This window comes from Cyprinodon tularosa, unplaced genomic scaffold (genome assembly GCF_016077235.1).
Source record: "Cyprinodon tularosa strain WSP-4 unplaced genomic scaffold, ASM1607723v1 ctg1354, whole genome shotgun sequence".
NCBI lineage: Eukaryota > Metazoa > Chordata > Actinopteri > Cyprinodontiformes > Cyprinodontidae > Cyprinodon > Cyprinodon tularosa.
In genome coordinates this window covers 60001-75582 of record NW_024038172.1, presented here as the reverse complement: position 1 = coordinate 75582, position 15582 = coordinate 60001, and the positions used below count along the sequence as shown (strand labels likewise).

At 50.2% G+C, this 15582-nt stretch overlaps 1 protein-coding gene across 2 annotated transcripts in view; it reads right to left on the bottom strand.

The window, feature by feature from the left end:
- Nucleotides 1–15582, bottom strand: part of LOC119778593 — a 30965-nt gene that overhangs the window by 6029 nt on the left and 9354 nt on the right. Inside the window, exons 2-5 of one of the 2 annotated variants that reach the window (XM_038277913.1) lie at nucleotides 14578–15582; nucleotides 11932–12040; nucleotides 5841–5960; nucleotides 2450–2528 (exon numbers count right to left, since the gene is read on the bottom strand). The exon at nucleotides 14578–15582 is cut by the window's right edge and continues 565 nt beyond it. In XM_038277913.1, coding sequence (XP_038133841.1) covers nucleotides 2450–2528; nucleotides 5841–5960; nucleotides 11932–12040; nucleotides 14578–14666 — 397 coding nt within the window. In that variant the 5' untranslated portion in view covers nucleotides 14667–15582. Of the gene's footprint in view, nucleotides 1–2449; nucleotides 2529–5840; nucleotides 5961–11931; nucleotides 12041–14577 lie in introns of those variants that run through there. The other variant, XR_005280092.1, reaches the window with a different exon arrangement.

Below are 15582 nucleotides of genomic sequence, written 5' to 3'. Positions count from 1 at the left end.
ACGTCCCGAGGAGCGGGCCCTTTGAAAGACGCAGCCCGTCCCTCTGACATCACGTCCCGAGGAGCGGGCCCTTTGAAAGACGCAGCCCGTCCCTCTGACATCACGTCCTGAGGAGCGGGCCCTTTGAAAGACGCAGCCCGTCCCTCTGACATCACGACCTGAGGAGCGGGCCCTTTGAAAGACGCTGCCCGTCCCTCTGACATCACGTCCTGAGGAGCGGGCCCTTTGAAAGACGCAGCCCGTCCCTCTGACATCACGTCCCGAGGAGCGGGCCCTTTGAAAGACGCAGCCCGTCCCTCTGACATCACGTCCCGAGGAGCGGGCCCTTTGAAAGACGCAGCCCGTCCCTCTGACATCACGACCTGAGGAGCGGGCCCTTTGAAAGACGCAGCCGGTCCCTCTGACATCACGTCCTGAGGAGCGGGCCCTTTAAAAGACGCAGCCCGTCCCTCTGACATCACGTCCTGAGGAGGGGGCCCTTTGAAAGACGCAGCCGGTCCCTCTGACATCACGTCCTGAGGAGCGGGCCCTTTAAAAGACGCTGCCCGTCCCTCTGACATTACGTCCTGAGGAGCGGGCCCTTTGAAAGACGCAGCCCGTCCCTCTGACATCACGTCCTGAGGAGCGGGCCCTTTGAAAGACGCAGCCCGTCCCTCTGACCTCACGTCCTGAGGAGCGGGCCCTTTGAAAGACGCAGCCCGTCCCTCTGACATCACGACCTGAGGAGCGGGCCCTTTGAAAGACGCAGCCGGTCCCTCTGACATCACGTCCTGAGGAGCGGGCCCTTTGAAAGACGCAGCCCGTCCCTCTGACATCACGTCCCGAGGAGCGGGCCCTTTGAAAGACGCAGCCGGTCCCTCTGACATCACGTCCCGAGGAGCGGGCCCTTTAAAAGACGCAGCCGGTCCCTCTGACATCACGTCCCGAGGAGCGGGCCCTTTAAAAGACGCAGCCGGTCCCTCTGACATCACGTCCTGAGGAGCGGGCCCTTTGAAAGACGCAGCCCGTCCCTCTGACATCACGTCCTGAGGAGCGGGCCCTTTGAAAGACGCAGCCCGTCCCTCTGACATCACGTCCTGAGGAGCGGGCCCTTTGAAAGACGCAGCCGGTCCCTCTGACATCACGACCTGAGGAGCGGGCCCTTTGAAAGACGCAGCCCGTCCCTCTGACATCACGTCCTGAGGAGCGGGCCCTTTGAAAGACGCAGCCCGTCCCTCTGACATCACGTCCTGAGGAGCGGGCCCTTTGAAAGACGCAGCCCGTCCCTCTGACATCACGTCCCGAGGAGCGGGCCCTTTGAAAGACGCAGCCGGTCCCTCTGACATCACGTCCTGAGGAGCGGGCCCTTTGAAAGACGCAGCCCGTCCCTCTGACATCACGTCCCGAGGAGCGGGCCCTTTGAAAGACGCAGCCGGTCCCTCTGACATCACGTCCTGAGGAGCGGGCCCTTTGAAAGACGCAGCCCGTCCCTCTGACATCACGTCCTGAGGAGCGGGCCCTTTGAAAGACGCAGCCCGTCCCTCTGACATCACGTCCCGAGGAGCGGGCCCTTTAAAAGACGCAGCCGGTCCCTCTGACATCACGTCCTGAGGAGCGGGCCCTTTGAAAGACGCAGCCCGTCCCTCTGACATCACGTCCCGAGGAGCGGGCCCTTTAAAAGACGCAGCCGGTCCCTCTGACATCACGTCCTGAGGAGCGGGCCCTTTGAAAGACGCAGCCCGTCCCTCTGACATCACGTCCCGAGGAGCGGGCCCTTTGAAAGACGCAGCCCGTCCCTTTGGCTTTTCCTCTTTTTTCCCCCCTACCCTCCAACACGGGATTTATTCCTTGGTTTAGTTTTAGTTATTCTCTTATCTTTAGGTTTTCAATGGTGTCAGTTATCTCCAGGTTATTCTCTTATGCTCTAGTTCCCCTCTGGTCATTCCTTTTATGGTAGTCAATAATCTTTTTCCCCTTTAGCCATATTTAACTTCTTTCTAGTAACAGTTAAACCCGCTTTTCCCTGGCTACTCTTTGTTGCCCCCTAGTGTTCTTTTCCTTTCCTCCTAGCTCCCTTCTAGCTGCTTCTGTCCACACCTGCTCCCAGCCAGCTGATAACTCCAGTCTCCATAAATCCTCCTCCGCTGCAGTTCCTCTGGCATCTCCTCGTTTTGGCTTCCCTCTCTATTATTTCTGGATTCTGGGTTAGTGGTGGGATTCTGTACCATCAAGGTCTTTATTCAATTAGGAGGAAAATATCTCAGTCTACCGTCTCTGCATCTGGGTTCTCTACCAACATCCGCTGACCTTCAGAGAGTTTTCATTAACCGACAGACATAAACAGTCCAGCTGAGGCTTTGTATGGATATAATGACCTTGATAACTGTTGTTTGGTGCCTTTAGACCCATTTCTACAGAGGAACTGCTGCAGTGTTGACAGTAGAATCTCTATTTTCCCACCAACTCTTACCTTCTATGAGATTGTAGAGGTTGCAGTAGTTGGTGCCGTGGTCTCTGACGGCAAACCAGGTCTCAGAGATGGACATAGCCTAGAGAGACACAGAGGAACAGACCTGAATTACACCCTCAGTTTTTTCTTTGACTGCTTGTTCAGTCATCACTGACAAAGGTTAGTCCAGATGTGAATAAAACCATGGCTTACTATTGAAAAGGTTCCTGGTGTGCAGACCTATCCTCAGAGTAGCTGCTGTATGACTGGGCCACAGGGTCTCAGTCTCTGCCTGTTGGCTGGTAGATAAAGGCTTGAAGTCCTCATAAACTAGACCGTGGCAGTCTGGTAGACCTGCATACCACTGGTCCAGTCTGTCCTCATCCTAGCTCAGGCAGTAAGCATGCTGTCTTGTATCTGGTTGGTTGGTCTGTTAAAATCCGACAGCACTGTGCTGTACTTACACCCAGCTCCTGAATCTGTCACGTTGTCCGGCCGGCCTTTGAAGCCTCCAATGACCCCAACTTACTCAACAAAACCCTCAATACGCACTTCAGAGGAATACTCTTGGATCCCTGACTGTCAGGTGGCATTCAACAATACAGTCCAGTTAAATAAACGGAGAGTGATGGTTTTCACCCAGTCTGCATTTTATTTTACAAAGTAAAAAGAGAATAAAACATCAGCAGCCCTCAGGGCATGGTAATCAGCCCTGTTCTGATCGTCTCTACTCAAAACAAAGACAGTCGGTTTGGAAATGACACATAATGTTACAATATAGTCCCTGCTATGAGAAATATATTATATAAACCAATAGATCTAAAGGGAATTAATGGGAGGTGGATTATTTTCCGTCCACGCTGACCCTCGCTGTGACGCCTCCACACAGAGTGACGCGTACCTCCTTACCAGCAAACCTGATCTTAACTGATACCATTAGCTTCTAGAGGAGAACAGAGGCCGTGAGTCATCACTATTAGCCAAATAACGACAAAGCAGAATGTAGCTCGGCTTGCCAAGTCATGGAAAGCTGCTTTCGTCCACAGGTGCAGACCATCTCCTCAGCTGCCGTCGCATGTCAGAAAGCAGCTAGTTCAGGTGACGCTGTTTTACAAAGAGGGTCACTGCAGGTTCTGAGAGATCCGCCAGAGGAGCGGGAACAGAACCCGTGTGGACTCAGTAGTCCTTAGTGGACTCAGAGATACGGAGTGGACTTAGTAGTCCTCAGTGGGTCTGAGTGGATTCAGTACTCCTCAGTGGACACAGTGGTCCTCAGTGGTCTTCTGTGGACTCAGTGGGCCTGTGTGGATTCAGTAGTCCTCAGTGGACTTAGTAGTCCTCAGTGGGTCTGAGTGGATTCAGTACTCCTCAGTGGACACAGTGGTCCTCAGTGGTCTTCTGTGGACTCAGTGGGCCTGAGTGGATTCAGTAGTCCTCAGTGGACTCAGTAGTCCTCATTGGGCCTGAGTGGACTCAGTAGTCCTCAGTGGATTCAGCGGTTAGTTGACTCAGTGGTCCTCATTGGACACAGTGGGCCTGAGCGGATTCAGTAGTCATTAGTTGTCCTGAGTGGATTCAGAAGTCCTCAGTGGACTCAGTGGGCCTGAGTGGACTCAGTAGTCCTCAGTGGACTCAGTGGGCCTGAGCGGATTCAGTAGTCATTAGTTGTCCTGAGTGGATTCAGAAGTCCTCAGTGGACTCAGTGGGCCTGAGTGGACTCAGTAGTCCTCAGTGGACTCAGTGGGCCTGAGTGGACTCAGTAGTCCTCAGAGGACTCAGTTGGCCTGAGTGGACTCAGTGGACCTGAGTGGATTCAGTAGTCCTCAGTGGACTCAGTGGTCCTCAGTGGACTTTGTGGTCCTCAGTGGGCTTCTGTGGATTCAGTAGTCCTCGGTTGACACAGTGTTCCTCAGTGGACCTTAGTGGATTCAGTGGTCCTCAGTGGACTCGGTAGTTCTCAGTGGACTCAGTGGTCCAATGCAGCTAAAAATATATCAGAGCCAAAAAACCTATGCGGTGGAAATGCTTACTTCATTTCAATAAGCTCAGTAACTCTAACATGACAATAACATATCTATGTTCCTACATTACAGGACTTAAACATATCTAGTCCTTTGAAACGGTTCCCTTTGAAAGAAGCTCCATAGTCTAACAGATCAAAGTCTCCAGATCATCAGGGAGGAAATGTGCTGCAGTGTCAGAAAGCCTGGTCCCAGCAGCAGGTCAAAGGTCATAGATAGAAACAGCCAAGAACGGCTGAGAGGAAAACACTGGACTGTTCTAAGGTGGCCCCTGTTCTAAGGTGGCCCCTGTTCTAAGGTGGCCCCTGTTCTAAGGTGGCCCCTGTTCTAAGGTGGAGCCCTGTTCTAAGGTGGAGCCCTGTTCTAAGGTGGCCCCTGTTCTAAGGTGGCCCCTGTTCTAAGGTGGCCCCTGTTCTAAGGTGGAGCCCTGTTCTAAGGTGGAGCCCTGTTCTAAGGTGGCCCCTGTTCTAAGGTGGCCCCTGTTCTAAGGTGGCCCCTGTTCTAAGGTGGAGCCCTGTTCTAAGGTGGAGCCCTGTTCTAAGGTGGCCCCTGTTCTAAGGTGGCCCCTGTTCTAAGGTGGCCCCTGTTCTAAGGTGGAGCCCTGACCTCCATCCTACTGAGCATCTATGGAAGAAGCTGAAACAGGAAGGGCAGCCTGAGAGTCCTGGATGAGGAGCAGAGGGCTGACTGAACAGGAAGCAGAGTCATGGTTTACCAGACCTCTCTGCAGCTTCTCTACTGTTACCCACTCATTTCTCCATCCAGAAAGAGTCTCACCAAAGACCAGTGGCAGCTGGTGGAGTTTTCTCCAAAATAGACGTATACCAAAAACCAGTCAAATGTATACTTACACCAGTATATTTATATGAATGCCATTTTTTTAAATAAAACACTATATAAAAACATAGCATCATTTCATGTCCAGGTTTACTTTCTGTCCATAAATCTCGCCCTTCTGAGGCTTTGAGAAGGTAAATCTGTGTTCTGCGTGGTCCAATATGGTGTCACAAAAAAAAAGAAAGAATGAACCGATTTAATAATGGAGAAGCTATAGGTCAGTAAAGCAGAATACAGCTGCATGCAGTTAGCCTAGCATTGAAGATTGATTTATGATTTGGCATATCTTTCAATACAACATTGTTTTTCCTAATAATGTAAATATTTCCACATGTTTGCAGATTAACTTGTTGGACCATGATTGGAGCGTGAATCACTGATACGCTGTGTAAATGCAGCCGTTCAGAGAAGAGCGAAACAATCTGAAAGTTATTTAATTAAATAACATAAAAACCCAACAGTGACTAACTGCATGATGAGGTGGATAATTCCCCCCAACAGGGATTAGGATTAGATTTCAGCTGCTGAAGGATTAATCTACTGTAAAAACTTACTGCAACATGACAGGATGAGTAGAAGTCATAGGAGACCAGTCTGAAGTGGATGTCCTCCACCTCCCTGTGGACCGGGCCACTGTGCTTAGCCGTTATGAAATGAACCGAGGCCGACTGGAGCTGGAGATAAAACACAACATTAGCAGAGGAACATCTGCCCGCTAGGAGTGGAACATCTACCTGCTAGGAGTAAAATATCTGCCTGCTAGGAGTGGAACATCTGCCTGCTAGGAGTGGAACATCTACCTGCTAGGAGTGGAAAATCTACCCGCTAGGAGTGGAACATCTACCTGCTAGGAGTGGAACAACTACCCGCTAGGAGTGAAACAACTACTCGCTAGGAGTGGAAGAACTACTCGCTAGGAGTGGAACATCTGCCCGTTAGGAGTGGAAAATCTACCCGCTACGAGTGGAACAACTACTTGCTAGGAGTGGAACATCTGCCCGTTAGGAGTGGAAAATCTACCCGCTACGAGTGAAACAACTACTCGCTAGGAGTGGAAGAACTACTCGCTAGGAGTGGAACATCTGCCCGTTAGGAGTGGAAAATCTACCCGCTACGAGTGGAACAACTACTTGCTAGGAGTGGAACATTTGCCCGTTAGGAGTGGAAAATCTACCCGCTAGGAGTGGAACAACTACCCGCTAGGAGTGAAACAACTACTCGCTAGGAGTGGAAGAACTACTCGCTAGGAGTGGAACATCTGCCCGTTAGGAGTGGAAAATCTACCCGCTACGAGTGGAACAACTACTTGCTAGGAGTGGAACATCTGCCCGCTAGGAGTGGAAAATCTACCCGCTAGGAGTGGAACATCTGCCCGTTAGGAGTGGAAAATCTACCCGCTAGGAGTGGAACATCTGCCCACTAGGAGTGGAAAATCTACCCGCTAGGAGTGGAACATCTGCCCGTTAGGAGTGGAAAATCTACCCGCTACAAGTGGAAAAACTTCTCGCTAGGAGTGGAACATCTACCCACTAGGAGTGGAACAACTACCCGCTAGAAGTGGAACATTTGCCCGTTAGGAGTGGAAAATCTACCCGCTAGGAGTGGAACATCTGCCCGCTAGGAGTGGAAAATCTACCTGCTAGGAGTGGAACAACTACCCGCTAGGAGTGGAACATTTGCCCGTTAGGAGTGGAACATCTGCCCGCTAGGAGGGAAACAACTACCCGCTAGAAGTGGAACAACTACCCGCTAGAAGTGGAACATTTGCCCGTTAGGAGTGGAAAATCTACCCGCTAGGAGTGGAACATCTGCCCGCTAGGAGTGGAAAATCTACCTGCTAGGAGTGGAACAACTACCCGCTAGGAGTGGAACATTTGCCCGTTAGGAGTGGAACATCTGCCCGCTAGGAGGGAAACATCTACCCGCTAGAAGTGGAACAACTACTCGCTAGGAGTGGAACATCTACCCACTAGAAGTGGAACATTTGCCCGTTAGGAGTGGAAAATCTACCCGCTAGGAGTGGAACAACTACCCGCTAGAAGTGGAACATTTGCCCGTTAGGAGTGGAAAATCTACCCGCTAGGAGTGGAACAACTACCCGCTAGGAGTGGAACAACTACCCGCTAGGAGTGGAACATCTACCCACTAGGAATGGAACATCTACCCACTAGGAATGGAACATCTACCAGCTAGGAGTGGAACATTTGCCCGTTAGGAATGGAACATCTACCTGCTAGGAGTGAAACAACTACTCGCTAGGAGTGGAAGAACTACTCGCTAGGAGTGGAACATCTGCCCGTTAGGAGTGGAAAATCTACCCGCTACGAGTGGAACAACTACTTGCTAGGAGTGGAACATCTGCCCGCTAGGAGTGGAAAATCTACCCGCTAGGAGTGGAACAACTACCTGCTAGGAGTGGAACATCTGCCCGTTAGGAGTGGAAAATCTACTCGCTAGGAGTGGAACAACTACCCGCTAGGAGTGAAACAACTACTCGCTAGGAGTGGAAGAACTACTCGCTAGGAGTGGAACATCTGCCCGTTAGGAGTGGAAAATCTACCCTCTACGAGTGGAACAACTACTTGCTAGGAGTGGAACATCTGCCCGCTAGGAGTGGAAAATCTACCCGCTAGGAGTGGAACAACTGCCCGTTAGGAGTGGAACAACTACCCGCTAGGAGTGGAACATTTGCCCACTAGGAGTGGAAAATCTACCCGCTAGGAGTGGAACATCTGCCCGTTAGGAGTGGAAAATCTACCCGCTAGAAGTGGAACAACTACTCGCTAGGAGTGGAACATCTACCCACTAGGAGTGGAACAACTACCCGCTAGGAGTGGAACATCTACCCACTAGGAGTGGAACATCTGCCCGCTAGGAGTGGAACATCTGCCCGCTAGGAGTGGAAAATCTACCCGCTAGGAGTGGAACATCTGCCCGTTAGGAGTGGAACAACTACCCGCTAGGAGTGGAACATTTGCCCACTAGGAGTGGAACATCTGCCCGCTAGGAGTGGAACATCTGCCCGCTAGGAGTGGAAAATCTACCTGCTAGGAGTGGAACAACTACCCGCTAGGAGTGGAACATTTGCCCGTTAGGAGTGGAACATCTGCCCGCTAGGAGGGAAACAACTACCCGCTAGAAGTGGAACAACTACCCGCTAGAAGTGGAACATTTGCCCGTTAGGAGTGGAAAATCTACCCGCTAGGAGTGGAACATCTGCCCGCTAGGAGTGGAAAATCTACCTGCTAGGAGTGGAACAACTACCCGCTAGGAGTGGAACATTTGCCCGTTAGGAGTGGAACATCTGCCCACTAGGAGGGAAACATCTACCCGCTAGAAGTGGAACAACTACTCGCTAGGAGTGGAACATCTACCCACTAGGAGTGGAACAACTACCCGCTAGAAGTGGAACATTTGCCCGTTAGGAGTGGAAAATCTACCCGCTAGGAGTGGAACAACTACCCGCTAGGAGTGGAACAACTACCCGCTAGGAGTGGAACATCTACCCACTAGGAATGGAACATCTACCCACTAGGAGTGGAACATTTGCCTGTTAGGAGTGGAAAATCTACCCGCTAGGAGTGGAACATTTGCCCGTTAGGAATGGAACATCTACCTGCTAGGAGTGAAACAACTACCCGCTAGAAGTGGAACAACTACTCGCTAGGAGTGGAACATCTACCCACTAGGAGTGGAACAACTACCCGCTAGAAGTGGAACATTTGCCCGTTAGGAGTGGAAAATCTGCCCGCTAGGAGTGGAACAACTACCTGCTAGGAGTGGAACAACTACCCGCTAGGAGTGGAACATTTGCCCGTTAGGAGTGGAACATCTACCCGCTAGAAGTGGAACAACTACTCGCTAGGAGTGGAACAACTACCCGCTAGGAGTGGAACATTTGCCCGCTAGGAGTGAAACAACTACCCGCTAGAAGTGGAACAACTACTCGCTAGGAGTGGAACATTTGCCCGTTAGGAGTGGAACATCTGCCCGCTAGGAGTGAAACAACTACTCGCTAGGAGTGGAACATCTACCCACTAGGAGTGGAACAACTACCCGCTAGAAGTGGAACATTTGCCCATTAGGAGTGGAAAATCTACCCGCTAGGAGTGGAACAACTACCCGCTAGGAGTGGAACATTTGCCCGTTAGGAATGGAACATCTACCTGCTAGGAGTGAAACAACTACCCGCTAGGAGTGGAACATCTACCCACTAGGAATGGAACATCTACCCACTAGGAGTGGAACATTTGCCCGTTAGGAGTGGAAAATCTACCCGCTAGGAGTGGAACAACTACCCGCTAGAAGTGGAACAACTACTCGCTAGGAGTGGAACAACTACCCGCTAGAAGTGGAACATTTGCCCGTTAGGAGTGAAAAATCTACCCGCTAGGAGTGGAACAACTACCCGCTAGGAGTGGAACATCTACCCACTAGGAGTGGAACAACTACCCGCTAGGAGTGGAACATTTGCCCGTTAGGAATGGAACATCTACCCGCTAGGAGTGAAACAACTACCCGCTAGAAGTGGAACAACTACTCGCTAGGAGTGGAACAACTACCCGCTAGGAGTGGAACATTTGCCCGTTAGGAGTGGAACATCTGCCTGCTAAGCATGGAACATCTACCTGCTAGGAGTGGAACATCTGCCCTCTAGGAGTGAAACATTTGCCCGTTAGGAGTGGAACATCTGCCTGCTAAGCGTGGAACATCTACCCGCTAGGAGTGGAACAACTACCCGCTAGGAGTGGAACATTTTCCCGTTAGGAGTGGAACATCTGCCCGCTAGGAGTGAAACAACTACCCGCTAGAAGTGGAACATCTACCCACTAGGAGTGGAACAACTACCCGCTAGAAGTGGAACATTTGCCCGTTAGGAGTGGAACATCTGCCCGCTAAGAGTGGAACATCTACCTGCTAGGAGTAGAACAACTACCCGCTAGGAGTGGAACAACTACCCGCTAGGAGTGGAACATTTGCCCGCTAGGAGTGGAACATCTGCCCGCTAGGAGTGGAACATCTACCTGCTAAGAGTGGAACAACTACCCGCTAGGAGTGGAACATCTGCCCGCTAAGAGTGGAACATCTACCTGCTAGGAGTAGAACAACTACCCGCTAGGAGTGGAACAACTACCCGCTAGGAGTGGAACATTTGCCCGCTAGGAGTGGAACATCTGCCCGCTAGGAGTGGAACATCTACCTGCTAGGAGTGGAACATCTGCTCGTTAGGAGTGGAACATCTATCTGCTAGGAGTGGAACAACTACCCGCTAGGAGTGGAAAATTTGCCCACTAGGAGTGGAACATCTACTTGCTAGGAGTAGAACAACTACCCGCTAGGAGTGGAACATCTGCCCGCTAAGAGTGGAACATCTACCTGCTAGGAGTAGAACAACTACCCGCTAGGAGTGGAACATTTGCCCGCTAGGAGTGGAACATCTCCCCGCTAGGAGTGGAACATCCGCCCGCTAGGAGTGGAACATCTATCTGCTAGGAGTGGAACATCTAACTGCTAGGAGTGGAATATTTGCCCGCTAGGAGTGGAACATCTGCCCGCTAGGAGTGGAACATCTACCTGCTAAGAGTGGAACAACTACCCGCTGGGAGTGGAACATCTGCCCGCTAGGAGTGGAACATCTAACTGCTAGGAGTGGAATATCTGCCCGCTAGGAGTGGAAAATTTGTCCACTAGGAGTGGAAAATTTGCCCGCTAGGAGTGGAACATCTACCTGCTAGGAGTGGAACATCTAACTGCTAGGAGTGGAATATCTGCCCGCTAGGAGTGGACCAACTACTCGCTAGGAGTGGAACATCTGCCCGCTAGGAGTGGAACATCTGCCCGCTAGGAGTAAAACAACTACCCTCTAGGAGTGGAACATCGGCCCACTAGGATTGGAACAACTACCCGCTAGGAGTGGAACAACTTCCCACTAGCAGAGGGACATCTGCCCACTAGGAGTGGAACATCTGCCCGCTAGGAGTGGAACATCTGCCCGCTAGGAGTGGAACATCTGCCCGCTAGGAGTGGAACATCTGCCCACTAGGAGTGGAACATCTGCCCGCTAGGAGTGGAACATCTGCCCGCTAGGAGTGGAACAACTTCCCACTAGCAGAGGGACATCTACCCACTAGGAGTGGAACATCTGCCCGCTAGGAGTGGAACATCTGCCCGCTAGGAGTGGAACAACTTCCCACTAGCAGAGGGACATCTACCCACTAGGAGTGGAACATCTGCCCGCTAGGAGATGAACAACTTCCCACTAGCAGAGGGACATCTGCCCACTAGGAGTGGAACATCTGGCCGCTAGGAGTGGAACAACTACCTTCTAGCAGAGGAACATCTACCCCCTAGCAGAGGAACATCTACCCACTAGCAGAGGAACATCTACCCACTAGCAGAGGAACATCTACCCACTAGCAGAGGAACATCTAGCCGCTAGGAGAGGAACATCTAGGAACATCTAGCTGCTAGTAGAGGAACATCTAGCTGCTAGCAGAGGAACATCTAGGTATAAATCTCAGTATCATTGATCTCCTTCATGGAGGAAGTTTGTTTCAGAAACATTAATTTCTCTATGAATTGTTATAAAGGATGATCTGCAGCGTGTTGGTGGTCTGTACTTGTGGTACAGGTGAAACCAAAGACCTTGTAGAGGCACCTCTGCCCCCCCGCTGTGCAGCCAGATGCTGATGTCCATTTCTGAATCTGTCGAACCAGCAAATGGTAAACGTCCTTGCAGGGTAAACCCAGGTACCTGCAGAGAAAGAGGCAACATAAGCAGGCCGTTCACTCAGCAATCTGTCAATCCTTCCTTCTTTTTTAGACCAAACTGGGACCAAATGCTTCCCAGTTCCCTTCGCTCCAACGAGTAGGCTAAACTAAGACCAAATGGCTCCCAGTTCCCTTCTTTCCAACGAGTAGGCTAAACTGGGACCAAATGTTTCCCAGTTCCCTTATGTCTAACCAGGAGACCTAACTGGGACCAAATGGTTCCCAGTTCCCTTATGTCTAACCAGGAGACCTAACTGGGACCAAATGGTTCCCAGTACCCTTCTCTCCAACCAGTAGATCAAACTGGGACCAAATGGTTCCCAGTTTCCTTCGCTCGAAAGAGTAGGCTAAACTGGGACCAAATGTTTCCCAGTTCCCTTATGTCTAACCAGGAGACCTAACTGGGACCAAATGGTTCCCAGTACCCTTCTCTCCAACCAGTAGATCAAACTGGGACCAAATGGTTCCCAGTTTCCTTCGGTCGAAAGAGTAGGCTAAACTGGGACCAAATGGTTCCCAGTTCCATTCTCTCAAACGAGTAGGCTAAACTGGGACCAAATGGTTCCCAGTTTCCTTATCTCTAACCAGGAGACCAAACTGGGACCAAATGGTTCCCAGTTCCCTTCTCGCTAACCAGTAGACCAAACTGGAACCAAATGGTTCCCAGTTTCCTTCTCGCTAACCAGTAGACCAAACTGAGGCCAAATGGTTCCAAGTTTCCTTCTCTCCAACCAGTAGACCAAACTGGGACCAAATGGTTCCCAGTTCCCTTCTCGCTAACCAGTAGACCAAACTGGGACCAAATGGTGCCCAGTTCCCTTATCCCTAACCAGTAGAACAAACTGGGCCCAAATGGTTCACAGTTCCCTTATATCCAACCAGTAGATCAAACTGGGACCAAATGGTTCCCAGTTCCCTTTTCTCAACCCAGTAGACCAAACTGGGACCAAATGGTTCCCAGTTCCCTTTTCTCAACCCAGTAGACCAAACTGGGACCAAATGGTTCCCAGTTCCCTTTTCTCAACCCAGTAGACAAAACTGGGAGCAAATGGTTCCCAGTTCCCTTCTCTCCCCCCAGTAAATCGAACTGGGAACAAATGGTTCCCAGTTCCCTTCTCTTCAACCAGTAGACCAAACTCGGACCAAATGGTTCCCAGTTCCCTTCTCTTCAACCAGTAGACCAAACTCGGACCAAATGGTTCCCAGTTCCCTTATCCCTAACCAGTAGACCAAACTGGGTCCAAATGGTTCCCAGTTCCCTTCTATCCAACCAGTAGATCAAACTGGGACAAAATGGTTCCCAGTTCCCTTCTGTCCAACCAGTAGACCAAACTGGGACCAAATGGTTCCCAGTTCACTTCTCTCCAACTTCTAGATCAAACTGGGACCAAATGGTTCCCAGTTCCCTTTTCTCGACCCAGTAGACCAAACTGGGACCAAATGGTTCCCAGTTCCCTTCTCTCCAACCAGTAGATCAAACTGGGACCAAATGGTTCCCAGTTCTCTTCTCGCTAACCAGTAGACCAAACTGGGACCAAATGGTTCCCAGTTCCCTTCTCTCCAACCAGTAGATCAAACTTGGACCAAATGGTTCCCAGTTCCCTTCTCTTCAACCAGTAGACCAAACTTGGACCAAATGGTTCCCAGTTCCCTTATCCCTAACCAGTAGACCAAACTGGGTCCAAATGGTTCCCAGTTCCCTTCTATCCAACCAGTAGATCAAACTGGGACAAAATGGTTCCCAGTTCCCTTCTCTCCAACCAGTAGACCAAACTGGGACCAAATGGTTCCCAGTTAACTTCTCTCCAACTTCTAGATCAAACTGGGACCAAATGGTTCCCAGTTCCCTTTTCTCAACCCAGTAGACCAAACTGGGACCAAATGGTTCCCAGTTCCCTTCTCTCCAACCAGTAGAGGAAACTGGGACCAAATGGTTCCCCGTTCCCTTATCTCTAACCAGGAGACAAAACTGGGACCAAATGGTTCCCAGTTCCCTTCTCTCCAACCAGTAGATCAAACTGGGACCAAATGGTTCCCAGTTCTCTTCTCGCTAACCAGTAGACCAAACTGGGACCAAATGGTTCCCAGTTCCCTTCTCTACACCCCGTACATCAAACTAGGACCAAATGGTTCCCAGTTCCCTTCTCTCCACCCAGTAGATCAAACTGGGACCAAATGGTTCCCAGTTCCCTTCTCTCCACCCAGTAGATCAAACTGGGACCAAATGGTTCCCAGCTCCCTTCTCTCCAATCAGTAGACCAAACTGGGCCCAAATGGTTCCCAGTTCCCCACTCTCTCCAACCAGTAATGATCCACCAGGATCAGCTGCAGTGACTTGTGCAGTTTGCTGTGTGTTTTTTTGGGTCTGAATAATGAAACATTTCTTCCTGTGTCATGTGACCCTGACCTGCTGACATCACTAATGACGCTGTACCTCCAGGAGCGTTTTAAAAGCCGCTCTTTAAGCAGAAGGCCAGTGTGAACCATCCCAGCAGCAGCAGTAGAACACAGTACACTCACCAGTCCACCTTGCACTGAGCGTGCAGAGGTCCAGCATCACAAACACTGGTTCCCAGGAGAATAGCCAGGATCCAACGGCCCACATGCATCCTGCTCCGACCTGCAGCAGCTCCTCAGTCTGAACTCCTGCTGCTGACGGAGAAACATTAAAGGCTGGAATCACAAGAGCAGCATGTGCTCCTCTGAGGGGGAAATTAGCCTAGATGAATCTGACTCTGAGGAAACAAGGGAGGCTCTGTCTGTCTGGCCCAGTTTGGCCTGAGCAGGAAGGCTGATGGGAGCACTGGTCTTCCTCATCTACTGCTGGAAATGTTTCACCCTACAGTGGGACATTTAATTAACAAACACTGCAGTGACTGTGGGCAGGCTTTTACAAACAAGCCCATAAAAAAGGAAAAATAATTTCTATAAAAAAGATGTAGGGCAGTAATGAGTCAATGGATTAGTCTGAATAAGGAAGAATAGCCTCTGAGCTACTGTGGACAACATTAAGGACAACTTAGTTAGAAGCTGGATAGTGAATAATGAAGCTCTGCAGAGTCTGCGGCTCCTGGCTGCCAGTCTGACCCGATTCAGCAGCTCAGACTTGGACCAGTTGCTCTCTGTTGCTGATTTGATTATTTCTCCAATCGTTTAATCTGTTGATTCATCTTTTCCATTAATGATCAGAAAGCTAAAGTTCCTTAAAGATGAAATTAAACCAGGTGAATCTGAAGGTTTTCCACTGGAGGAGATCTGGATAGATAATATTGATAGATTAAGTTTGTTTTTTATCTTAAATGCTAAATGTTTATATATATTTTATATTTTTACAATCTTTTACAAAATCATCGCTGTAATTCATTCTGTTTGCATTAAAGAGTAGTGATGGTTTCACTGTAAAAAAAAAAGCTATTTTCCTTCAAATCATTATATTCTCATGATTACGCAGGTCAGATATTCCCAGAAAGGAAGGTACGATCGCTGACAGCATGGAAGTTTAGGAAAACTTAGACATTGGTTGGA